At 48.8% G+C, this 26,756-nt stretch overlaps 2 protein-coding genes across 3 annotated transcripts; both read right to left on the minus strand.

Moving 5' to 3' along the window:
* Window positions 1–6,802: 6,802 nt before the first annotated feature.
* LOC112875449 lies at window positions 6,803–7,855 on the minus strand. The gene is made up of 4 exons (XM_025939345.1): window positions 7,714–7,855; window positions 7,438–7,543; window positions 7,210–7,284; window positions 6,803–7,066 (listed from the first exon to the last, which is right to left on the minus strand). The coding sequence occupies exons 1-4, from the start codon at window positions 7,738–7,740 to the stop codon at window positions 6,888–6,890; spliced, it is 387 nt and encodes a 128-aa protein (XP_025795130.1). The 5' UTR covers window positions 7,741–7,855; the 3' UTR covers window positions 6,803–6,887.
* A 65-nt stretch (window positions 7,856–7,920) lies between these two features.
* On the minus strand, window positions 7,921–14,597 carry LOC112875306 (BAG family molecular chaperone regulator 6). Of its 2 annotated transcripts, none has more exons than XM_025939150.1 (7): window positions 14,325–14,597; window positions 10,907–13,012; window positions 10,597–10,794; window positions 10,291–10,470; window positions 10,040–10,183; window positions 9,719–9,952; window positions 7,921–9,626 (listed from the first exon to the last, which is right to left on the minus strand). In XM_025939150.1, exons 2-7 carry the CDS (start codon window positions 12,938–12,940, stop codon window positions 8,250–8,252), a joined length of 4,167 nt encoding a protein of 1,388 aa, XP_025794935.1. In that variant the 5' UTR covers window positions 12,941–13,012; window positions 14,325–14,597; the 3' UTR covers window positions 7,921–8,249. The 2 variants fall into 2 exon arrangements, with proteins under 2 accessions (XP_025794935.1, XP_025795011.1); XM_025939226.1 differs by having other exon boundaries at window positions 10,040–10,153; window positions 14,325–14,595.
* Between the last annotated feature and the right edge of the window lie 12,159 nt (window positions 14,598–26,756).

Raw genomic sequence — 26,756 nt, forward strand, 5'->3', positions numbered from 1 at the left:
AGAGTAGTTTAGCGAGGAAGTCATGATTAACCCGAACAATAAACATAAATGGTGACCTTGACTAAGTGGTAAAAGGGGTGCTTTTAGTTTTACTGAACCCCTTATTTCGAGATATAGTCCCAAAACAATGGTTGAACAAACGAAACACCTAAAAGACCCTCAGAAAACCTCCTTGAATTGGGTACTTAATTTATGAATAAATCATTATTCCCGTCGCCTTTCTTCGTAGTCTTTGTTAAGTGGCGGAGTTCCCAGGACCCTCCGAAGGATTTGACATTCGAAGGTGGGATGCTTGCTCTTCGGATGCCATGAGCATCGCTTGTGGAGAGCCTCCTCGAATCGTTCCTTCAAGCTGAGGGTTTTGTTTCTTCGGGTTGGTTGTTCCCAGACTTTGGCTTACGTTTCCAAGTTGTGCCCAGGTAGTTGGTGGGGTTGTAGGCCTCCACCTCGTCGCGCTCTTGCTGCCTGGCAATGATGACGTTGCGAGCGTCCCAGCCGACGTTGATGATAGTGCGGAGGTCATTTGTGGAACCAGTCATAGAGGCTGCCAGGCTGATGTTGGTGCTGTTCTGGCACGCACTGCCTGTGCGTGGCACGCTTGGCGTTCCTAAGCTTATGCCGCTCTTTTTGGACGTCGTCTTTATCTTTGATCTTCGCGGTTCCCATAGTGTCGAGAGCATGTACAGATAGATCATGATTGCCGAATGCCCCGCTGCGTCTGGATCTGGACTGGGTGTGTCAGAGATGTAGTCGTCGTCATTGATGTAGTAGTCGTCCAATTGAACGTACTCTGATCCTTCAATGTCTTTGTCAACATGAATCATGAATACCTCACGATCTGGTGCGAAGCGTTTGGTACTCGCAACCCAACCTTCTTCATTGTTGGAAGAAGCGAGAGGCCTGCCTTCTTGGAATGGGAGTTCACTAGAGTCGATAATGGATCGTGGTGGGCTTGATTTGAGAAATTTGGAGGGCTTTCTACCCTTCCAATTCTTGAGCCTGCCCGATCGAGTTGATCCTCTTACCAGACTCTGGCGGCTGCCTATTATAGGTGTTACGTGTGTAGCCGAATCCAAATGGTTGTCGTAAACGGTAGCCCCCCGACATCTGGTGGCTTCTTCTTCTCCGAGTTGCAGTAGGTGATTGAAGTTCTCTTCCAATACGGAGAGGGTCTTGGGTAGGTCCGCCTTAGACCGAATTGGACTTGGTCTGGGGTTTTTGTGTTTGCCGATGAAGTCGTCAAAATCGCGATCAAATGCCTTCGGCTCCCTAGGGTTGATGCGCTGAAGGGTGGTTTATGCGAGATTGATGCACTCTACAATACCTTGGTCGACACGGTCAATGCCGGAGAAGATGTCGCTGGTGGCAACAGGAGGATGGTGAGGAGTCTCAGGGTGGTTCCGTGTTGAGGATGCCGGGTCAGGCTGATGGAGAGCGGCTTTTGCGAGCTTGATGCATTCGGCGATGCCATCGTCCACCTGATCTATCCCGGCAATTAGATTGTCAGGACTGATCGATGGGCGAGGGTTTACCTTGATATGACTTGCGTAGCTTCCAATTAGATCGTAAAGTTTGATCCCGCCGAGATCATCGGCAAGATTATCGATGTCGCGGCTGGATGTCGGAGCAGAAGCCTTGGCCAGGTGGTTGTTGAAACCACTTGAGCCGTTGGTGATGCAGACTTAGGAGCCGAAGGTGAACGTGGTGCCCTCGTCGAGCGCGGCGCTGGTGAAGTTGAAAGATGACATCGAGTTCTCCGATGGATGCTCAATGAATACCTCTACTTAGCGCGTGAGCTGTCGGTGTTTAACCTCCAAGCCCACCGAGGGATATCCCCGAGGTGTGGATTGTAGGTGGGGTGTCGCCGAGATCAGGAACTCAGAGGTGCAAGGAACACAAGATTTAGATAGGTTCGGGCCGTCAAGAACATAATACCCTACATCCTATGTGGTGGTTTATATTGTTTTAGGTGTTGATGTATTTCGAGAAGGTCCCTGCCCGCCCTTATATAGTCTAGGAGACAGGGTTACATGAGAATCCTAGCTAAATATGAGTTTAGGAGTCCTACCGGAGCATTGTTCGGGTAGTTTCTTTCTATTCCGACTAGTCCTACTACGATACAAGTAGTTACAATTGATGTAGAGCGCATGTCCCATCCTAAAATATGTACGCCATATGCTCAGTTCCGTGACCCCGAATCTGATACTAAGATCTTATATTATTTCTTAAAGCTAAACCTTTCGGTCAATCATGTTGGTTAGCCGTGACACCCACCATGACGGAGCCGCTGCTAGCTACGCCAAGGTTGCCTTGCAACGCCATGGCTTTCTCAGGCACGCCACTCATGTTGGCAGGGAGGAGGGTATTTACTTTTAAAAGTAATACACAAATATTTTATTTTAATTTTTATTCAAAAATTTTCATCAAATAAAAATCCTAATTAGAGCTCTTTGTATATTTCCTGGAAAACATTATATGGCTTTAGTAAGAAATTAAAGTTGAATGGGGAAGGAGAACAAAGGTGATGGCATATATAATTCTTAAATTACCTCCTAACTAATAAGAGATTTTTTTGGATGATATTTATCTCTAAACTGCTGAACGAAACCATTATACGTGCCATCTGTAGCTTGACCCCCCTGAGAATACCACATCCTGATACGGATTTTGATAAGAATTTAGATCAAACAAGCATTTTGAGTGAGGAAAAGACTTTCCTAGACGCATTTTATTTTTAGGTAGAAAAATCATGTATCATTGACACATCAATACCATATAAGAGACTACAAAAGTTTTCATTGGCACGTAATGATGGCTCATGTTTTTGTGTATTAGACACCTTTGGCATGCAGCCACTGTTGATATATTGACTATGGTGGAGATGTTAGCTTACAACAGGGCTTTCCTATACATGGATTTGAAGTTCCATCAAAGAAGGGCCACAGGAGAAAGTTGGATGATGCCTATTTTATGATTGGTGGGTGAGGCACCTTGGGTCACCTTTACCTAATTAACCCTGTTCCATCTGCATCACTCACTACACAAGTCACAACAAAATGGTTTATCTCACGACCCATCCCCCTCATCGCAATTGTTTTTGTTGCGGCATGCATATGGGCCTCCTCCTCCTCCGTCCCTATCCTCCTCCTATGCATTTGCACGCTTGCTTCTAGGCTCCTTTCTAAGGTCACCAAAGGTGTGAGCTCACCTGTGCCTGTGGGCCTCAACTCTATTTGTTGCTTTGCTTGCTGTGATGCTGTGTGCACTAAACAAATATATGGAGTTGCTAGTGCCGAGGGTGCCATCAATTGTGTACAACAAACTCATTGCAATAGCATGTTGTAAAACACAGGAATACTTAAGATTCAATAAATAAAGTTTCCCAATTTTCTGATGATCAGAAAACAATTTGAAAAATCAAGGAAAACATAGTTCCCCAAAAAACCATCAAGTTTCTCCTCCCAAATACGAAGCTAGATCTTTGTAAAAAGGCAAAAGACGTTATATGTAGCATGTAAAGGTTTGGGAATTCATTCACTATCATATATGGTTACTGGCAATTCCTATGTTCTAAAGAGATATGCAACGCACAACCATCCAGTTTTCTTTTGTGCCTTGTTTAAATTGTAGGAACAGAGAAGCTTGTCGCTAGATGCTAACTATGGTAATTACACTATCACAGTTGTCCTTACATAAAAATCTTAATGTTTTTCAAGTCGACCAATGGAAGAAACTTGTACTGTCACAATACCTTGCTACCCAATTGGCATGACAGACCTACCATGAGCATTGTGACTGATAGGGACCACGCTTCATACATATCAACTCTTGTCCAAGTCTTTGACATATCCAGTCTTTTATTTTACCCATTACATGTATTTATGACCTCTATGAATAAATACACTTAAGAGTTAAGACATCAAATGAATCTTCCACAAAAATTAGTGGAGCCTTGTTACAGTGGTTGGAAGGTACCCGGCAGTCTATTCGATACTATCTTTGTTGATTATTGCTGGCTGTTGATCTAATATGTGAATTGAAAATATTTAATTTTTGAAGTTAAGGTATTTTCATAATCTGAACAGATTAAAAAAAGTCAATTAATGTCGTACCGGCCTCACCTATTTTGGTACCAGTCCCACATATTTGGTACATTTTTCTAGATACCTCTCGGAATCTCTTATATCTCAACCATTGATTTTACCGCGATGAACGATCCTTATTTATTCCAATCATAAGAAAAATTCTCAAATTAGTGACATTGAACCAACTGTTTTTGTAGTTGTGCTAACAAAAAATTATAGTACTTATCCACCCATCTAAATATTGTTATTTGATATGTTGATGACAGAAGCCCTCAAGTTTTAGACATATATTATGATTTTTGCAAAACAGATGGCAAACTTAACCGACTAAAATGGCAGATTAAAGAGGCCGGTTTTGTTTTATGCATGAGTGGATAATGCATATCTGTTTCTTCCACCATAAGCATATGGAGGCCATATTGTGGTAGGGACCAATTTAATGAGTCAAGAACACAGCAGCCAAGGAAGCTTGCCTAGCCTTGTTTTCACACTAGGTGCAGTGGATACAAACAAAAGGACAAACAAGGTGCCCGCCTTGGCATCTTGCACGGCAGACCAAAAGCTTTGCATCCATCACGCACAGCATACACTCCAAACACCCAGCCTTATGCACGCAATCTGTCTGTCCCATGTGCAAGCACATCACATTCCCACAACTTATCAGCCTTGCTAGCTGCTGCTGCTGCGTCCACTGCACTGGTTAGAATCTAGTGATCCTCCATGATACATATATATAAATGCAACCTTATGCAGCTGCCGTTTCCCCTCTCATGTCACTGCTCCAAAATGACCAAAGAGTACATGTTAGCCCTTATAGATGGTGGTGTGTGAGGTTGCTGCCCTGCCCATTCCTATTTGAGATTGCCTGTAGATGTGGCAATGCCTAGCCTGTCGTGTGTTGTCTTTCCTGCTTTCTGGAACAAGGGTTTGACTGTTTCAACAGGAGCATGCTACTTTTCAAACTGTTGAATCTCCACAGAACTCGCTCCAAAGCTCAGTTTTACCATGCCATCTTCTCAGAAATTTCAAGTTGCGTTTTTAAAGGAATATGAACATGCTTGCCCTACCAATTTTCATCTTTATGGAATGAAGCCACCTGACAGCTACATTATTCTTGTGGTGGCAAAGCAGTAGGATCTCAATCATGCTCAAAAAAATATTGAAAGGCATGCTACCTAGTGCACTAATGAGAATGGCCACTATATATGTTAGTGTCCACTACTATGTATATATGTGCCATGTGCTGGTAAGCATGCCTCAGTGCCTTTTCATGTTGCATGAGAAAAGCTAAGATCTTGCTTTCCAACTCTGAGCTGGCATGAGTCGGATGCAGACCAGACCCTGTGGTGCTAGTGCAATTCACCATCACATAAGAGTCATCACACAAGAGTATGATAGCTGCAAAGTTCGTCGACAGAGCGTTTTGAGTCATCCGCCAAAAATAGTATCAAAGCCAAGCTCAAGAATGCTTGGAAGCGGGCGCATTTCTCAGGCTGTGACTCCTCCACTTGCTCAAAAAGAAAAACGAAAACTTTTTGCTTCATGTCAATTTTTTTTACTTGTTAACACCGTATTCCAATAAAATTTATTTGGTGGCATTTTCATGCTTCGAATTTGGACCCCATTCTGTGGAATTCATCATTGAAATACATCTTCAGAAGAAAAGGAGTACAATGCGCATCCATGGAAAATTAGAAGGGTCGATTTAGCTCCTTTTGGGTGTCCGGTGTTGATGGGCACACCCAACAAAATCAAGTTTATATTAGGTTTATATGTATTTTTGGGGAAAAAGTTAGAATGAATTATGGGTGGTGTACAAGAATTGAACTTGCATTGTGTTCTGTTGGGTGTGGAAAGTGCATCCATGGATATCTTTCCAGATCCAACACTGCTACTAGTGATAGCGCCACTAAATCAATCCAGCTACAAATGAAACTAAAATTCTAAACTCTAACTGTTAACTAACATCGACGCCTCGTCACCATTTAGGAGAAATATTGTTTCGATTTTCATATCGAAAGCAAAATCCATGATTCCATGTTCCTCCTTTTCAGTTAAAGATATGAATTTAAACTTGGATTAATTGGTTCAGTTGAAAGTTAGTCTCCTCCAGTTGAAGTTCCCTAATAATATGGGCTAGATCAGTGCACCTCCCGTGTACTCTCTTTTTGTAAATTACATACAAGCAACCAATTATAAAGAAGAATCTTTTGAGAGAAACTTTTCTAATTGCAATCCACAGATCAGTTCACTCGCGTGTGGCATTGCAAAGCTTTTGCGATGGCTCAACCATCACGTCACCTGGAAGAACAGGAGATTCATAGGAAAATAGATCCTTGGCAGAGACCTCCGATGGAACATGTATGGAGAATCTTGTCAGATATTGGGCATCAAGAACACTTACAATTGGTTCCATCAGGAAAGGCTCGCATGACAAATGGATATCAGCATCAACTCGGTCGCTGTCCCTATGTCCTTGTTTGGAGTGACATCGATCCTAGCCATCTATCAAGGACTGTTTTCGGCATGGGCGATGCTACGATCAGATGATCAAAATTCTGGGTTAAAGAGCCGGATTCATTTATTTTTCTGGGAAAACAAAGTAGAGACATAGATACTCATGTATGCACACTCATCACTGTAAACGCACGCAGATACACTGCCGTGCGGTTATGAACCATCGAGTACCGACACATTGCTAGTCTGCTACCCCATGATAACAGTGAAATCTCCTGATATGTTCAGATTCACAGAATTGGGTTTGGCAGTTACACCACTTAGCTGAGAGAATCACCAAAATTTTTATCGCATTAAGCAAGGAGAACTCTCATGAGTTCTCTCTTCAGTAATGTCAGCAAAAGGAAGACATTTTTTCGTAGTTATGCGTCTCATTATAACTATAACAGGTACGATTTTAACAATTTGGCTGAATATGCCGGCGCGCTCATTGCTGTTGGAGGGCCTCCACGCTTCTCGGAATCCTGAACGATGGTCCACAGGGTTCGGTCAGTTGGGTATTTTACATTTTCAACGAGAGCACGAGGGGATGGCATGAATTGCTGACAATGTGCTGATGAGTGTGTTGCAAAGACAGGATATCTTATGATGCTAGCCATGCTCTCACCTTCTTTCTTTTTGAAGTTTTTCTCTCTCTTTCTCTTCCTCTCAGTTTTCTTCAACAATGGATCCACCTGCATGGCTTCATGCCATGAACCATGCAATAAACGAAATGAGTGCAGAACCCATGATTGGGTTGGTTTCGTTGGCAAACTAAAGCAGTTTTCTTCTCTTCCCTGGGAGGTAGGTGAACTGAACGCAGAATTATTCAGGGTTGCATTTTGTTAAATAGTACCTTCCACTTTGACTTGCATCTGCCACCTTACATGTTCGACGAACTTTTCAAAGACATTGGGGGTCAAGTGGTAATGTTCCAACAGCGTGTACTCCAATTCCAGGCCCTGCAAAAGTACATTTTGCCGTCTTATATGCATGATTTAGAAAGTGCCTGCCGAGCTGGTGGTATGATACTCTTTACTGCTGGACTGCGGCATGCTAGAGTATGCCTTTGTGCACAACAGTATTAGAGCCAACTCTCTTTCTTCAGATTTATCTTTTATGGATGCCATACCTGAACCTTTGGTTTCAGTGATCGCATAACCAGGGCAAGCACACAGTTGAACTCAACTAGCCCAGCTTACAATCCCAAGTCAACTTCTCTGTAGGAAAAATGGAAACAACACTTAGAGGGCCACCTACCTTCAGGACCTTTACTAGTAGAGATGACACTGCGTACGAGGAGGAGCTCTCTTCGAATTTGCACCACAGTGACAAGATCTTCCATGAAAGCGATGCACGGCCCAACCTGTATCTGCAGGCTGTTGTGCAACACCAGCACTACATCTCACCAGTTTCATTACAAGCAAGTCAAAACCAGATATACAGCTTGTATAACGACATCGACATTCGTCGCGATCACTTTCCCACAAAACATCAGATCAGCATGGATTCATTACACATACACACATAATACAGCACGTACAAGACCTTGTGTTCCCAGCACACAGCAGTAGCACAGTGCCGCAACACAGATGTACAATGCAGATACAACATGGATGCAAGTAGTAACATGGGATCCACACCTCAAACCTCAAGAGATCATCTTTTTCAGTGGACTTTGGCCGTCGCATGCCCGGACGGCCTGTGCACCCTCACTTTTGGTCTCTTCTTGCGTGCCAACTTGCGCTCAAGTGCCTTCACCTTCTCGCTTAGGTCTGTGATGACCCCCATTTGATCGTTGCCGGATGCAAGCAGCTTCTGCAGAAGTTCTTTCAGCTGCTGGTTTTCTTCGGCCAGCTTCTTCTCGCCACTGTCCTTCAGACCATCGTCAGGAGTTGCAGCATCAGATAATGCTTCTTCAGAAGCCTTGCTCTCCATCTGTACAGCGATGTCTTGTTTCAGGTTATGAGCTTCCTCTTCAGCAGCATTTGCACCTGCTGCACGTACAGAAGCATCTTCAGTGCATTTTTCCATCACAGATACCTGCACTCCAACATCCTCGGCAGAATTTGCTCCCAATGCACCAACTTGAGCATCACTGGGCATCTCAGTGCATTTTTCAGTCACAGACATCTGAACACCTACATCTTCAGCAGAATTTTCCGGCATCTCTGTGCATTTTTCAGTCACAGGCACCTGCACACCAACATCCTCAGCAGAACTGGATGTCGACGAGTCCACTGGAGCTTCTTTCAGCGTCTCAGTGCATGCATCTGTCTCAGACACAGCCACATTTGCATCATCCTTCTGCACATCAGTTTGGCTCTTCGACGATGCCCCTGTCTCGGATCTCTCATGACCTGTGATGGCACCTTCGTGTGCACATGATAATTCATAGCTGTCCAATTCAGGGAAGACTATTTCATTTTCATCCCTTGTATCATCTGCCTCTTCTGCAAGGTTAGGATGACTCTCCTGAATGTCAGGCTCCTTCCTTGATGCCCTGAGAAGAGAATATCCATCATTTGTGGAACCTCCTGTTAGCTTGTCAACAGTAGCTTCAGTTTTCTGATCCTCATGTGGTTGCTCATCCTTGCGAGAAACCCCACATTGTACTGCATCATCAGACTCATCCACGACAGTTTGTTCTGGGTCTGAGTCAGGCTTCAAAATTGGTTCCAGTAAGGCAGGCTGATCAGGCTTTTTTGCATCTGCAGAAGCAGAAAGTTCTACATTATTCATTGAAGCTTCCAGGATTCCATCTGGTTCTTCCGTTGAATCTTGCATTGTATCCACAGCTTGTTCCTGAATGCTGATATCTGTGGCTTCCTCTGATCGATCTTTTGTGTTAGACATAACGGAGTCATCTGCAGGACTTGGATCATATTGTCCTTCATCCTGTAAAGACACTGATGAATCCTCCAAATGAACAATTGGGCTGCTCAATTCTCTCTGCTGATCTTCTTCAGCAAGAGAAGCATCACGTTTCAGCTCCATGCTTTCTACAGCTGCAGTTCCATGCACCTGACCGTCAACTGAGCCATCCTGTGTTCATGTTCCATGTTTTCGGTATTAATACGTTGTGCACAAATTTAATCATTATAGAGCTCATCATCAAAATAAATAAGAGAACTTACTTTCTCAGCTGCCACTCCACTTTCTAGAGATGCCGCCACAGCAGTGGCATTAATGTCCTCAGTAGAAGCAGAAGACAACCCTGCATTTGATTCAGCATGTAGACTCTGCTCTGTCGAAGCTGTGCATTGTTTCAGCCTACTAGAGTCCTCTGCGGAAGCTGAATCATGCAACTGTTCCGTGGAGTTCACTAATAATGGCGCCTCTTTTTCTTCATCCTCGACAGCAGGTTTCTCCTGTGGCAACAGCAACACTATCAGTACCCAATTGCAAGGTATCTTGTTAAACAATGACTGATAGTATGAATGACAAAGACAACTTACTTCAGTCACTTGTTCCACTGAAACGGCATTTGATTCTTCAACTTCGTGCTCCTGGTTATCAGTGGGATATTCAGGCAAACCTGCATCACTTAACATATACGTCGATGATGGCACCTGTAATTCAAACTGTTCAGCAGCTCTGCCCTGTTGAATATATGAATACTTAAAAGAAATCAACTTTTATGAAGAAAATCAATGCAGACATCAAGGACAATACAGAGCTTCATACTAGAAATTGAAATTTAACTTACCTTTTCATTTGCTTCTTCCATTGTGGTGCTACATGACTCCTCTTTTTCATTCTTCTGCTCACTGGCATCTGCATCTTGCTCCACCTCCATGGGAATTCCGGATGGAACTTCATCGCATGGCTCCATGGAGTCCACTGAAGATGGTTCTTCTAACTTGCCCAGTTCCACAGCTCGCTCCTCCTGAGATCGCTTTTAGGTAAAATTAGTATATCAAAGTAACTTTTTGCATCATAAATATGCAAATAAAATTTTTTAGGACAATTGCAAATTAAGGTTATAGAGCATTATTATACAAGCAACACTTACTCTGTCACATGCTTCAGTTGTTACGGTACGAGCTACAGTTGGGACAATGTTCCCAGCCCTCTCTGATTTCTCTTCATCACTGTTTGTGCGATTTAACTCCCAAGATGGTTGCTTGCATAAACAATCAAGTTTCTCCTGCAAACAAACCAGTTCTCGAGCAGCAGACTTCCTGGCCTCCCTTACACTTGGATGCAAGCCCTGCATAAGTGTATCATGGTCTTAGAACTAGCCCAGCTAGCAGCAAAAGAATACCAAAAACTAATAAGTCTATACTGTTCCTAGGAAAAAAATTGAAACGAAAACAAGATACCTGGATTGTGTCAAGCTTCAGGAGTAAATTCATAATATTTTCACTGATGGCCACTTGCTCTTTATCAGTAGGCTTCTTGCAAGAATCTTCAAGGCATTGAAGCTGCTTCTTCACACCTTGCATCTGTTCATGCACATTCCTGATCTTCCGAAGCTTATCCAAAGGTTGCCATCTTCGGACATCATACCCTCTGTATGCAGACTGAATACACACTGCAGCATCTGGTTCTGATAAATTGGCTCTGCATGCTCTGGCATCATCTTTTGCAGTTTCAGTTTCAATTACTGTCTCATCCTCATTTTTGCTTTTGTCATATCCCTTTAAGCTATCTGCACCAGCATTTTCTTGCACAACACCTCCCTGTAAGCTCCTTGCACCTGAATTTTCTGGAGTCCCAATGGTACTGCTACCGGCTTGGACCTTCTGGTCATCTTTACTCGTGGGAACTTCTTCCTCCCATGAATGTTCCATAGAAGGAGCTTGCACTGTTTCATTGTTAGAGGCCATTCCCTTCTTTGTTTCATTAGGTGATTTTTCTTTAACCTCAGACACAGTGATATGCCTTGTATCAGACTGCTTAGGCTCCAGGTTCTGGCCTTGGGCCTGCTTCATGTCCTTCTTGGCCATGTCACCATCCTTCCTGGTTGGTGGGCTAGGAGACCTTGAAGAACCATTTCCAGATTTCTTTCTTGGAAAAGGATCCACTCGTAAGCATACAGGGGGCAGTTTTGAATGCTTAGCTGTTGATGATTCACTATGTTTTGTTTTCCCATTTTCTTCCACCTTGCCAGCATTGGTGGCCTTCTTTGCCTCTTTCTTTTCACTCATGCCAGTCTGCTTCTCATCAGTTTCTCTCATGACCGGAATGGTTCTGTACGTGGTGGCCTTCTTTTCATCAATCTCGTTCTCAGGTACAACCGGAATGGTCTTGTAGTTTTCCCTTGAAGGTTTCCTCTCATCGTTTACTCTCTTAGGCACAACTGGAGTGGTTTTAGGGCTTCCTTCTAATGTCATGCCATCTCGATGCTCAGTAACTGCAGGTTGGTTCTTAACTGCTGATCTGTCACCGTGATCTCCAGATCCATCCCTGGTAGATGGCTTCTGATCATGGTGACCATTCTCAAACCATGACAGGGGAATGACCTTGATCTTGGGTGATTGAGGAGCCTCTTCAGAATTGTTTGGGGCCTCTCCCATCTTCAGCTCTTTAACCTTTTCCTTTGGCTCATCATATCCCGCAGGAACCCAGACTATTGGCCAATGGAACTGTTTCTCCTTCTGATTGTCCTGCTCTTGGTGCGTCACATTCCCTGTCCTCTTGCTACTCACAGGAGCCCATCCATTTAAGAGTTGATTGTCTTGCTCTTGTTGCTTCACATCCCCTGTCATCTTTCTACTCATAGGAGCCCATCCATTCAAGAGCTGAGGTGCCAATTCATAACGCTTTCCATTCTCCTGGCCTTCTAAGTTGCCAGCTGGTAGCCATATGGACGGATATTGGTTGTTTGGATGGCAAATTATTCTGCTGCTACCAGCATCCTTGTGCTCATTCTCAAGTTTGACATCAGGCCTTTCTTCCTCGATTTTCACATTGCTCTTCTCTGCCCCGTGGCACACATGGTTAGGACATCCACAGCAATGGCTCTTGAGCTTGTCACAACCATATGGCATTTGATCAGCAGGATAAGGATGTGCTGGGACAAAGTAAGATGGGCAGGAGTTTGAATGCTGTGGAAATGGTCCATGGTAATATAGATGAGGGGGTGGAAGTTCTTGAGGTAATGGGGGTCTGAAACTGTAGTAACCAGAAGGATACATGCGGTTACAGCAGCAATGGAACTCAGAAGGATGCTGCGGGTGATGTATACCAGCATTGTATGGCCAAGGTCCATAAGTTGGTGGTTGGTAGGATGAATCCATTTCCCGGGGGTGACCGGATGGAATTTCCCATCCGGGAGGAGGATAGAAAGGGCAGGGATTGTGATTCCTGTAGTGTGAGTGGTATGGATCCATGTAGTGGTTTGCAGGATACATTATTTACTAGTTTATATATACTTGTAGGATAAATGCCTTAGACCTGTCGAACAGGTACTATGGCTGTGATACCTGCAACAGTGAAGAAGAGTATTGTGTAAGTTTGGATATAGGCAATGAAACTTTGAATAAGAACAAGCAATCAAACAACAGCAAAGCCGAGTGCTAATTCAGAAAAAAAAAGGAACTGAAATAACTTGTTTTTTGCTAGCAGCTATTGATAATCAACAGCCACTAATCACAGGGATAATTTCTGGACCAATAACGCCGAATCTGAATGCTATGGAAGTATTATTAGTTTATTACAAGTCAGTAATTTCAGTTCCATGTTTTCTATCAGGAACCGTTTATAACTCTTTGTGTCGCAGAATGGGATGAGTCCCAAGAGGATCCAGCCTTGACACTCAACTAAGTGTCCTGCTTTTAGAAATGGAATGAATTCCCCTTGCGACCACAATAGTGAAACAAGACAGAAGACAGAGGAAGGAAAGAAAATAAAAGATGACATGCTGTGATGTTTCATATTTGCTGTATATCGCCTTATAAAGTGTATCCCAAATTTTTTAATGGACGAGGCAAGTGTAAACATCTTATTGTTGTCTCGGTTTCTACTAGAGTTGAGTGGAGGGTAAACCATGACACAAGGCAGAGCCACAATGTTACTTCTTTTATTTTCCCTGCCATATGATTCCCTATCAATTGATCACAGATGCACCTACAATTTTTGTAGTTATTCAAAAAGCATCTTGATTCTTCTTCTGAAAAAGTATCTTGTACAGTAGAACTGAGAAAAAAAATATATGGAGCACCAAACACAAAACAAAAGGAAAGGAGAATATTTCATGGGGTAATTAGTGGAAAAATAATAAACCAGGGCATTTCGTTTTAGGTATCCCGCTCTTATGCACGTTTTAAAAATTTTCGTTTACATATTACAAGGCAAACTCTCATATATTCAATAATTAACTTTTTTTCTCGAACAGTCTGATAATTAACTCATACATCCCTTACCCCCCAATTAGGCATTTGCTATTTTTACTAAAGATTATTTTTACCCGCAGGCCACGGTACTCTACTAAAGATTTTCCTTCAATCCCTTCAAATAACCTGATTTTTCTACTCAACTAAGAGAAGGGAAGAAAAGTTGTTGCAGTAGAGCACGGGCTCAAGCAGCAATATCGCCGAATTTGATTTGCAGAGTAACTTCCGTGATTGCAGGTAACCATGAACCGTGCACACCCAAAATCTGATAGCTGAATTTCCCAAGAAACGCAGGACGCAGCATGATTTGCCTGACAAAACCTGCACTAGCTACTGCAATCGGACGCATCGAAAGCACCCTAATCCATCGGGAGAGGCGGAGAGATCGAGGAGGGGCACTCACAGTGCGGCGGGCGGAGAAAAGCAGCAGAGCGCGGATCAGACAGACGAGGCACCACCAAAGCTTGAAAAATCCACGGGTCCGGATGGCGTCAGCTACCGGCGGGCGATGCGATCCGCGGGTCCCAGGCCGTCGTTGTCCTCCTCCTCTCTCTCCTCTTCCTTCTCGCGAGCGCTTTCAAGTTTCCTGCGTGTTGTTCCTTTCTGAGTGCCAGGCCGCCGGCCCGGCCGGACGCGCGGCATTTATGCGGAAACGGGGGAGGCGCATCGGGAAGGAGGTGGAAGAAGGGAGAGACCGTTGGGCTGGGGTTTCCGGAGGGTTCGCGACGCGGCCGGGGAGGCTGACTCGGTTGGGTCTCCCGCGCCGCGCGCGCTCTGGCCGCATTCCTTCTCGACGGTTCCACCAGCGTCTATCTCCAGTTCTCCACGGCTCAACGTGTAGTACTCCCTCCATCCAGATTACAAGTCTTTATTCGTTTTTTTAAAAATATAAATTTTACTACGTATCTAAATATATATTGTATTATAAAAATTATATATCTAAAAAATTAAAATAATCTATAATTTAGAATAGAGAGATAAAATACTACAAAATAAATCTTTTGTATTATTAGGCTAATATAATCAGGAAAAGAACCATTTACCGATTGGCCCATGATATTCATTGACATTAATCGGATTCTCTAAATGGGAATCCGACTCCGACTGTACCCTTGCGACATTCACAGAATCCACAAATATCGTGTACAAAACTCATTCCAGCTGAGTATAAGGTCCATGCATAACGATAAATATCATATAGATTTAATTATTATATAATTAAGAGAACTTGTAGTATGAGTCTGGTAAGAAAAATCTTAGGCTAAACGAGAAAATAGAAATCCAACAGAAATATAATTAGTCTTTAGGCACCATCTTTATCTTGACGAAGTCTTCCCACAAGCAAAGACTTGAGCGTAGGACTGTACCCTCAGTCGTACCAACCATCGTGGTTGTACTCGTACCTAGAGTCTGCACTTGCATCTCCTCAAACTATCCCAAGGAATGAGATAAGCTCACGTCGGCATCCGTAATATGCAAACTTGAAGGAGAAAGGTTATGGTTTTCGGTCAACTCACACCTTCCATGAAACCAAGTTGATGTGAGAGCTTCCGCCCCTCATATCTTAGTTGTCCGAAGACAATAACCATTAGAGGGATGTAGAAATCAATTAACAGTACTCTAATAGAAGTAACAGAACATAGGGATGTTCATGATCGAGGATGCGGCTATACGTATGTTTACTCTCTGCAGAAGTTGTACACCTAGACTCACCTAAAGTGAAGACAACCGGGGATCAACCAACTGAACGACGCAACATCGGTCGAATATACTAGTTAAGGCACCATCCTGCTTTTTCGGGTCATGGGTGATCCTCTCACAAGAGATCGCCCCGAAACTATGAAGCTCTCCACGTGGACTAGTCAGAGTCCTAACGAATCAGGGAATGTGAGGTCAGCACGTCCTCCCCTTATACCGATACTCTATCCTCCTAGGTTCTGCACATGCTAGCCACGGACCGGACCCACCCTCATAATTGGTAAATGGTGTGCATAAATAGAAAGAAATACAAGGACCGAAGTGCAAATTACACCAAAAGTATCCATAGAAGATCTAAACAACACCAAGTCAAATTCTAACACGTAGGTCATAATTTTAGAAGAATTATGGAACTGGTTTTATTTTTTTCTGAGTTCTAATTAATTTATTCTGAATTTTCAAAGAAAAAACATATTTTTGAAATTAATAAATAGTTTTTAGAAAATGGGAAATCCACACAATGACATGTGGCAGCACCAGAGCGTGTCGCGTGTCATGCTGACATTAGCATGGCATCAGTAGAGGGTCATCTAGATGACGATGTCAGTAGCAGGTCCTCCTGATGTCATCGTTGACCGATCAAAGGTCAAAGGTCAGAGGGCTCACGGGTCAGTGATGAGGTTTCGCTGACAGCAGCCCACGTGAGTCATTTCTCCCCCTCTTCTCTCTCACCAATGACCAGACCTCACCCGTTAGCTCGGGTAGGCCGGATCTGGTGTGGTCCGTGCGCATGTAGCCAGTGTGTGTGTGCGCGCGCGCGCGTGAGCTGTGTGGGTGTGCGTGTGGGCGCGGTGAGAGCGGCTCGGTGAAATGACTCAAAGGCATTTGGGCATACAGCACTGTGACGTCATGGCGCAGTGTTGGGAATTTTAGCGACATGCGAATAAATCCGCAAGCACACGGATACCATTATAGCTTTCACCTCAGAGTATTCCAAGGGTTATCGAATCCGAGAGAGCATGTGTGCACTAACTTCTATTCTAGTCGGTCCAAGGACACCACACTAAATAGAGAAGAAGGGGTAGAGAGGATTTCTGTAGCACTTGAGGTAACTTAAAGGTTGATCTCTCGATTAAAGATACTCGCTTCGGGCACCGGCTTACTCCTGGTCTGCCAGGAGACTCCGGCCAACAGCTCTACGCTACATCCAAATATGGAGGGTTACAAAGGACTGATAGGGCTGTCACCACCTACGGCCTAGCTCTAGCAATCCGTGAGATATAAGGAAAATGAAGGATAATCCCTAACCTAGACACCACGCCTACGCTATTGATTACTATTGCAGTCTAACTATGTCTGAGCTCTTGTAGCAAACTGCAGCACTCTGTATAAATATAGAGCGACGAACCCGCAAGTAAAGAGACCTGATCTGACTTAGATATAAGTACTACTAGTGTATACTACATTAAGATTTATTAGCATACATGAGAGCATACAAGCCTATACTATGATAGCAAGGATCATAGAATACTCATGCAAATAAAGAGAACCAAGTATAACACTGTAAGAAGGAATCACGAATACAAACTCACTTAATTCTAAAGGAAGCCAGCATCCGTAGAGGTACAAGTTGGAAGAAGAGTGCCAACACCCCGGCACTCCTCCCAACTACTCCTCACTCTCTCCCTATTTCCTAAGCACTACCAAGGCAACACTAAGACTCTAAGGAGCTTAAAGCTCAAATGTGAGAGTGGAAGCACAAGAGAGGAGTTGTGAAGTGTGTCTCATTTAGGAGCCCCCACCTAGTATTTATAGCCTTTGTCGATGGGGGTGCTTCGGTCGGGAAAAGAGGTGAGCACAAGTAGAACCGACACTGGGAGATGATGAGGAGCTGCCACGTGCAAGGAGCAAGTGAGGCGGCGCCAAACTGGTTCGGCCGAACTAGTATAACCGCCATTGGCCACCGCCTTTGGCCGGATCACTGGTAAATGGGCCCACTGGTCCATGGTTGGTGATTTGGCATTGTCCTAAGTTGGTTGCATGCTCTGGTGGGCCCTTCAATCCATGTGATGCTGAACGATGCACTCTAATTGGTCGGAGAGGTGTTGCCTTGGATTAAGAGTGTGTTTCCTTGCTCTTGAGGAGTGTTTTCTCCTTTAAGACCTGCATACAAATATTCCCCAACACTTATGGAATTTGTTACTAATAACCTCTACCACTAATGTTCATGCTTGTCTTTCTAGTTGTAGGAGTTGATGGCCTAAATTTGGTCCTTAAGCGTCGTCAACATGCGGCAAGGGCCGAACGCGGTCACTGCGACATGGTGTGGTGACGGCGCATCGATGGCGAGGATGGGCTGCACCCTGGCCAAACAAATGTTTGGCCTTTCAGCAGGTTTGGCTAGGGGATGCTCGCATGCGCGTGCTCCTATCATCCTAGGGTCACGGCACGGCCGTGCCGTGCATGCGGGGCATCGACATTCTGGGCCTGCGGTGGCGGAGCAAGGAGGCGGTGGTTTGCGGGGAAACGAGCAGCGCATCATGACAGCTGGCAAAGGGTAGGTGGGGTCCTAGGGTTGGCTAGAGTGGTTTCATTAGCGTCAAGCCAGCAACAGGGAGGTCAAGCAAGGCAGGCTCGGTAGCACTTACCGTGGGCTGGCCAGGGGAGGACTCACGGTTCTCAGCTCAACTCTAACTCTGGGCTGCGGTGGCGATGATGACGGTGGTTGTACTCGGCTTCGGCTCTGGTGGCTCCCTTTCTCTCCCCCTCCCTGATCTCTCTCCCTCCAAGGGTGCGGCAGCGGACAAGAGGGAAAACCCAGGTGGTCTAGGGTGTGAGCGTGGTGGTGGCCAGGAGTTTTATACCCGTGCAGCTAGGGTTTCACGGGGGTAGCGGGGCAGCCAAGGCGGAGGGGAGCTTCTAGATGGTCCCCTCCATCGCTTGTCACGACTCGCGAGTGGCCGGTCGCCACTCGTTTGCTGGTCGCTAGTTACCGGTCGCGGGGAGGAAGCAGAGAGGTGAAGGGTAAAGATGACAGGTCAGCCCCACCTATCAGCCGCGGTGGCGAAGGGTTAAGAGCATCGGGTGGAACGGGTTGGCGAAGCTAGGCTAGTTTGAGGGTGCATGTGGGTTGGCTCGTGGGCCTTGGCCTCAGCCCATGGCCATGAGGCCAGGCTGGGTTAGGGGTAGCAGGCAGGGATATGGTAGAGCTTAGTGCTAGCTGTCAGACCCGGGGCCACGGGGCTGTGTACATCAAGGAGTCCGTATTGGGCTAGGGGATAGGACGTGTCCTGTACCTTGTTTATGTTGTGTTCTACCCACATGCGGAGTAGAACTATTCGATATAGAAGGAAACAACTCGAGTTGTACCTGAGTACGATTCCTAAGCTAGTATCAGGCTAGGATCCATGTAACCCTGTCCTCCCAGATATATAAGGGCGGGCAGGAACCCCCTCAAAACCAAGATCACCAGATCAACATCAAGGCAATACAAACCATCATACAGGACGTAGGGCATTACGCATATTGCGGCCTGAACCTGTCTAAATCTTGTGTTGTCGGCACCTTCGAGTTCCTGATCTCGGCGCATCCTAACCCAAAACCTACCACCTTGGGTATACCCCTTGGTGGGCAGCCGGATAAAACCCGACACTAGCCCCTCCAGGTGATCTAGACCAATTTTAGCTGCTACTATTTAGGTTTGTTTGTTAGTGAGAGGATCTTGATGTTGCCTAGAGAGGGTGAATAGGCTTTTCTGCAAATTACAACACTAATTGCAACTATCACCACTGCAACTGTGAGACCGGTCTAAAACAGAAAGCACACAAAAATCAGAGTTACTTTCCTCCTCAAGCGCTAACACAAACCAAACTTGGTGCAGTGCTTCTGTAGATGATTTCTAGTATTTCTAGCAAGCCACTACACAAAGAACAAGCACAACCAAGTAGATCGATGCAGAATTAACAAGTAAGTGGTAGAGAGTAAAGAATTGAGACAAACCAAATGTTGACATGAGGATTTGTTTCCCGAAGTTCGGATTCACCACTTTGAACCCTACGTCTCCGTTGAGGAACTCGTTGGGCTTGAGTCTATTTCAACTCGGTCACTTAAGCTTGGTCTATTTTAACCGGTCCTCGTTTCCACTAGATGTGATCTTTTCCCTTGCGGAGGCAAGACCCTAACCTTCACAAATTTGCCACTACACACCACAAGCTTGGGAGCTAGCCGGCAACGCCTAGTCTTCTATGAGGCTTCACCTCAAGAGTTAACAAATGCTTCACGAGTTGCCTTGACGTCAACCATAAGTGCTCAGGCTAAGAAATGCTCTCTAGAGCTCAAACACAATCTCTCAACCCAACTCAAAGATTTGCAACCAAGTTAGCACAACTCACAGAGAGAGGTTGGGGAGAGCTTGCTGCTGGCGCTCGTTACAGACCAATTTCGATAGTAAACTTGATCAGAAAATTGAGAGAAGTAACATTTCTTACATGCATATTTATCTGGAATAATATCATTTCCACATGTCCCTTGGAAATAAGTGCTATTCCAGAATTTGAGCAGAAATGGAGGGAAAATACACCCTTGAATCCAAGGAAAAAAAACCATCGAACAATCAGAATGCACTGTTCAGCCTCACATGGATCAAAGAGCCCACCAGGATATGCAACCGCCTTAGGACAGCGCCAAGCTGTGCACCACAGGCCTTAGAGCCCACCTGTCAGTCTCTCAGAGGAAGCCGAAGTCGGTTGGTGGCCTAGCTGGTTCGGCTGAACCAGGACCAACCCCACCGCCTTACATCTTTCACGTGGCGGCCCCTCATTGCTTCCTAATATCAGTTCCAAGTGAGCTCACCTCAATTGTCGGCCGAAGCACCCCGTGACACACCTATAAATATGAGGGGAAGGGCTCCTAAATGAGACACACCTCGAGTTGCTCTCTCTCTCTCAAGTTTCTCTCTTGCTTAGTCCATTGGCTAGTGGAGTTTAGGCTGAAGTAGCTCTTCTTCAGGTTCCCGGGGTTGCCTAAGAGTATTCGGTATGGGTTTTGCTCTTACTATCCTATGTAATTCTCGGATCTCTTTAATAGAGTTATCTTCTAGATTTATATATTCGCATAGTTTATAGATATTTATACTATGATTAGTTTATACTTGTACCTTATACCTTGCATGATTAGAAAAGTAAATCTAGTGCCACTATAACGGTTCTGGTATTCGTATGTGTTGCTCTAATATGATGCCTGTCCATCCGGAGGGTGGGGGCTCTGTGCGGGATACTAGAGTATCGAGATATGGTGTCTGAGTTAATTAGTGTTGCCGGATGCGGTCATATACTATGGTTTGATGAGGTAGGCGGCAGGTGGTGACAGCTTTGTCCGTCCAGCGTAGTCCCGAGTAGCTTTCTTTTTCCTTTCTCCCTGCCCATGCCTTTGCTTGAGTTTGAGCTTGAGTAACTTGTGTGTCACACTACCTCATTATACATATATTATCTTACCCCTATTTTTGGAACTGAATATTCAACCAAGAATTGATCATCAACTTACCTATTCTATAACCGCCACCTTCCCTACAGAAATATAAATACGACACCTGAGATTACTCACAGGTAAAATGCTACAACAGTATTCCATGCGCTTGCGGATTTATCTGTGATGTAAGAAATACCACAGGCATTTCAGGTGCTATCACTGGTGTCGGAGGAATTCTCCAGCCGGGTGGCGGAAAGCACCCGCCTAATCCTAGTTAAGGATGGGTTTGGAGGGGACTCAGGAGCGCTCGATCGGTGGACCGATGAACGCAGGAAGGACACGCAGATTTAGAGTGGTTCGGGCCGCCGTAGCGTAATACCCTACGTCCACTTTGGTGTTGTATTGGCTGCGTGAGCCTGAATGGAAAGCAGCCTAAGCTTGTGTGTGTGCAACCTGGAACTTGGAACGTCTAGTGTGAGTGTTTTTGTTCCTGTGTTCTAACGAGTGCATTCTCCCTTTTATAGTCCAAGAGGAGTGCTTACACTGAGCGGGACCCCGACATGTGGGTCCGGCCAACAGGAGCTTGTTCTACGAGAGATATGGAGGTCATCTCCTCGAGCTCCTCTCCATAGTCCTCTCGATCGGGGAGTTGATGTGTGTATCCACAGTCGGGATACGGCCGTGTACAGCCTTGTCTTGTACAGTGTTCGGTGTCAGCGTTGCCCAACAGTGAAGCCGTGCTGTCACTGTTGGGATGGAACCTCCAGTCAGGGGGCGAGCCAGCGCTGGCTCGTGCCATGCGCACTGTTACAGCGCAAGCCTTAGCACGCCTATTACAGACCATCATCACGCGCGCAGTACCGTGACGGGACTGCACACAGTCCGCGCACTGTGCGCGGTGATACGACGCGCCGCCTTCAGATCAGGCGGGCTTACCGTGATGTCAGCTTACCTGCCCCGTGTGTCAGTGGCAGGCCGCACCTTTTGACCTTGGCGCGCCCAACTCTGCTACCGCATTAAATGCTGGTAGGTGGAGAGGCGACCCGTAAGGGGCCTCCGGCCGCAGGCACGCGGCGGGGTCAGCCCCGCTCCTCCCGCCGGGCAGCATATGGCGGCACCGGACCCCTTCCCGGGGGAAAGAGGGGTCCGGGGCCCCCGTGGCCGGCCGGAGCGGGCTGGCCTGTGATGGTCTGGCCATCACACATGGCGGCCCCGGACCTCCCAGGGGAGGCCGGGTCCGCAGGGGTTACCCGAGAGCACTCCCGCCCACGTGGGTGTGCAGAGGCCCCGGACCTCACAGAGCTCGGGGAGGGTCCGGAGACCGTGGTCCCAGCTGTCAGGCCCGGAGGCCGTATGCCACGTGGCCCAGAGGCGAGGGGGAGCGTGGACTATGAGAAGTCCCAGGGCCTGGACACCCTAGCAGGAGGTACCCCTATCTGTATGTACCGACAGAGGCCCCCGGGCCCACCTCGGGAGAGGGATGAACCCGCAGGTGGGGCCAAATCCCAGCATCGCGCCGGGTGTACAGCTCGTTCCCGCCAGGCGAGGGCACGGATGTCCTTTCGCCCGTAGCGGGATCCCCGAGGGACCCGTCTTCCGCGCGCACCGTGCGCGTCAGACGGTTCAGATTCTTGTCTCATTCGAGCCCGCCGCACGGCTCGGGCGGTTTGGATTCCGCCCTTCCCACGATCCTCCAGCGCCCACGCCAATGACTGGTGGACCCGAGCCCACCGGTCATTGAGTGTGAGGGTAGGGGAAGGCGGCGCTGGCGACCGCTCGGCTTCCCCTCGGTCGCCGCGGGACGCTAAGGGGGGAGCAGTCTTTTGCATAAAAGGTATGCGCCGAAGGGAACGGCTACCTTTTCGCTCTCGCCAACAACAGACGCCGTAGCGCCCCTTCGTCTCCGCATCCCTTCTCGCGATCAGCTTCCTTGCGCCCGGCTCCTCTCTCTTCCTTGCTCCTTCGCGATCCACCCCAACAATTTCCATGGCTTCACTTCCTTTCCCGCGCCGCTTCCAGACCCAGGATCAGCTGGACGCGGTGCGGCGCCTTCTAGGGTGGACCGCGTCGGCGAATGCCGGGAAGGTCAAGGCCGGCGAGGTTCCCCTCCGCGACCTTGCCGCGGGGGAGTTCGTCCTCTTCAACTCGTACATTATGTGCGGGTTGGTTCCTCCGATCTCCTCCTTCTTCCTCCTGCTCCTGGAGGAGTTTGGTCTCCAACTTCATCATCTCACCCCCCACTCCGTCCTCCTCGCGGCGGTCTTCGCCCATTTCATGGAGATGTTCGTGGGGGTGCGTCCCTGCACCACCATCTTCAAACACTTCTACTCCCTGGTCGGGACCGGGAAGAAGCGCGGCGAGATCGGCGCTTACTACTTCCAACTCCGGCACGGGATGTCGAGCGCCTACATCGCCGCCTTCTCCAGCTCCAAATGGGAGGACTGGCGTGAAGGCTGGGTCATTGCGGTGACGGACCCCCACGACCGCCTAGAACTGCCGGAAGGGGGCCCCCAGAGCGACCGGAGCACCTGGAAGGCCAGGCCATCAATACCGGTAGAGCTCGATCCAGTCCTGAACCGGATCAAGAAGCTGGCAAGGAGCGGCCTGACTTCCATGATGGTGCTGGGCGACTTCCTGAAGCGACGAATCGCCCCCCTGCAGCATCGGTCCCGGATGGCCTACGTGTACACGGGGCTAAACGACTGCTGCAGGATCGCGCGGGGGCCCGGCGGCGACTTCACCCGGGCGGAGCTGGAGGCGGCGATCCGGGCGATGACCGGCGAGGCGTTCGTTCCAGAGTCCCTGGTCCTCCCGAGCGGGGTGAAGGCCCTGTGCGAGGACCAGGCTCTGCGGTCAATGGTCCTGGCGTCGATGCCGACCCTGGACGAGGGCGGCCTGGCGGTCCGGCAACTGGGGGGCGACCCCAACCGCGGGCTCCAGATCCCTGGCGCCACACCGGACCGCCAGCAACGCCCCAGCGGAGGTGCCGGGGAGCCGGGACCCAGAGGTCCGGCCCCCGACGGGAAGGGAAAAGAGAAAGCGCCGGTGCCAGAGCACCGGCAGAAAGACTGTGCGGGTGCTGCCCCGGCCCAAAGGAGCGGCGAAGCTCAGGGGGCGGCACCCGAGCGGCGCAGCCAAGCCGAAGGGAGCAAGTCCCGGAGGCTCCAGCGAGGCGATGGCTCCTTGGTGGGGGAGCCGGCGCCCAAGCGCCAGAAGACAATGGGGGTGGAGAAACAGAGCGGAGCTGCACCACCTCCACCACAGTACCGGCCTCCGCCGGGACAACAGACTCCTCCGCCACCACCACCAGGGCCGCGGCCAGCGACACCACCGCCTCCGTCCGAGACCAGACCACTGTCCCCAACGCCGCCGCCAGGAAGCTCAAAGGTCGGGGACGGCCCCCAGAGGTCCGGGGGGTCCTCGGCAGGGAGGAAGGTCCCCCGGCCGCCTGGGGCAGATGGGAGTGGTACGACTTCCCGTAAGTGGTTTTATCAAGGTTTTTCATTTCCTTTCACGGCTTCTGGTGCTTAACCAAACAGGTGGTACGGCAGGCCGCAACCTTCAAATGCTCCAACTGGGGGACCCGGCCCCCAGCCAGCGCCGGAGTCCTCGGCATCGGCTCCAGCAGGGCCTCCGCCAGGAGCAGCCCCAGAAGCCTCCGGACCCAGTGGTCCGGAGCTGGAGGCTACGATGCCGCCACGTCCAGAAGCCGCCCCCCAGGAGGAGGCGATCAGGCCCACTGCGGCGGCAGAGGCCCCGGCAACAGCGCCGGGCGCCGAGGTCGGGCCTTCCCCAGCCGAACCGGCAGCTGAGGGGGTCGCTGCTACGGCGGAGGTTGCTAGGCCAGAGGCAGCGGCAACGGCGGCACCGGAGGCAGCGGAGGTGGCGGCTTCGGTGGCAGCGGAGGTGGCGGCTCCGGAGGCAGCAGAGGTGGCGGCTCCGGAGGCAGCAGAGGCTGCGGCTCCGGAGGCCGCCGAAGTCGCCAGTAGCGCCGCCCCACCAGCGGAGGAGGAGGAACCGGAGGTGGTACTGGGAAGGCGTCTCCTCCCGAGCACAGCGGAGGTCCCACTCCCCCGGCTCATAGCCAAATGCCATCAAGCTCAACTGGAGCTAGAGGCTGGCATGCGCCGGGAGTGGGAGAAGCTGGAGGCGGAGCGCCAGCGGCTCTCCGACTGGGAGGTCCGCCTGGGGGACCGCATCAACACCGCCTCCGCCCGCCACGCCAAGGAGCGCGCCAAGCTCGTGTTGGAGCGCGAGCTCCTTCAGGAGGGGCTGGAGGAGGCACGCGACCGAGAGGCAGCGGCGCTCCAGCGGGAGAAGGCGGCCAACCGGCGGGAAAAGGAGGCCCTCGAGGCGCAGATTGTCGCGGAGAGGCTGAAGGAGGCGGCGACGGCCAGGGAGCGGGCCGCCCGGGAGCTGGCGGAGGCGGCGAGGGAGGCGTTTACAACGGCCGAGGCGCAACAGGCCTCCCTCGCAGAATAGGTGGCGGCGGCAGCGAAGAAAGAAGAAGAGCTGGCCGCCCGAGAGGCAGAGGAGGTGGCCCGGCTGCAGGAGCTCCAGAAGCGGGAAGAGGCCGTGGAGGAGGAGCTGGCAGCCGGGTACCAGAGGCTCCAGGAGCGCGAGGCAGCGCTCCAGGAGAGGGAGGCCAAGGTGGAGGGGCTCCTGGCAGAGCAGCACGCCGGCGCCAACCGATTAACAAGATGGGTTGGCGCGGTGAACCCTCTGCTAGAGGCGCTCGGGGCCAACCCCATCTGGATGCCGGAGGCCTCTTCACCATACGGTGCCGCACCCCATCTGCTGGACTCCACTGCCAGGCGGCTGCAAGATGCGGAGGCCGGCCTACAGGACCTCCTGGAGGCAGAAGGACGAGTAGTTGCCCGGGAGATGGCGGAGTACATCCTCACCAGCTTCCGGAGCCATGATCCTGGCGTCCAGCTGACTCCCGTACTGGTCGGACCCCTCCGGGCAACGGCAGCCGTTGCGCGGGAAGGAGTCCAGGAGGCAGTAGACCTGGTCGCGGCCCGCCTCTGGCGACGTCCCGAACCTGCAGAGAGTGGAAGTGCCTCCGGACCTCCAGAGCAGTAGTGCTAGTATCTTTTTGTTATTTCTTTTGTAATATAATTTTTGTTATTGTAAAATAACTTCGTAATGTTGTGCATATTATCAGAGATGCATTTAAACATTTCGTGCGTCTACTTTTTTTGAAAAACCTAGCTGTTTTCCTGGGTTGTCGGTCCGGAAAGTGTTTTCGAGTCCACCGAGGTCCCCTGGCCCCCTGGGAGGTAGTCGCGATAAGTCGGGTCTAGCTTCCATAGAACCGAGGTCCTGCACATGACTTAGGATCGACGTTTGGTAGACGTCCCCACAGGTTCCTGGTCTGGCCAGCAGAGGCCTCCTAAGTTGCGTAGCGAGTCAGAGCTCTAGGACCCATGTTTAAGGGCTAAAAAGGGGTCCCGGTCCCCTGGTACATGGTTCGAGGTGCAACGGCGCTCACCCTAGGAGGGCAAGGCGTGTAGGCTTAGGGTACGGAACCAGGCTAAGCGGCTACACAACCCTGGACCCCAGCAAAGGGCGAGCGCGTTTCCCTGAAGCCAGTTAACAGGAGTCCGGTGCCTTTTTTCCTTTGAGACAGAGGTCCGGGGCAGGGACGTAGCTACGCAACTTAAGAGGA

This window comes from Panicum hallii, chromosome 1, assembly GCF_002211085.1.
Source record: "Panicum hallii strain FIL2 chromosome 1, PHallii_v3.1, whole genome shotgun sequence".
Lineage (NCBI taxonomy): Eukaryota > Viridiplantae > Streptophyta > Magnoliopsida > Poales > Poaceae > Panicum > Panicum hallii.

Coding starts and splice junctions, on each gene's coding strand:
- LOC112875306 (XM_025939150.1), bottom strand. CDS start 12,940: ATGTATCCTGCAAACCACTACATGGATCCATACCACTCACACTACAGG. Junction 10,471..10,596: donor CAACTGAAGCATGTGACAGA/GTAAGTGTTGCT, acceptor AAGCGATCTCAG/GAGGAGCGAGCTGTGGAACT. Junction 9,627..9,718: donor GTGGAGTGGCAGCTGAGAAA/GTAAGTTCTCTT, acceptor ACATGAACACAG/GATGGCTCAGTTGACGGTCA.
- LOC112875449 (XM_025939345.1), bottom strand. CDS start 7,740: ATGCGATCACTGAAACCAAAGGTTCAG. Junction 7,285..7,437: donor GATGCAAGTCAAAGTGGAAG/GTACTATTTAAC, acceptor CATGGCATGAAG/CCATGCAGGTGGATCCATTG. Junction 7,067..7,209: donor AAACTTCAAAAAGAAAGAAG/GTGAGAGCATGG, acceptor ACCATCGTTCAG/GATTCCGAGAAGCGTGGAGG.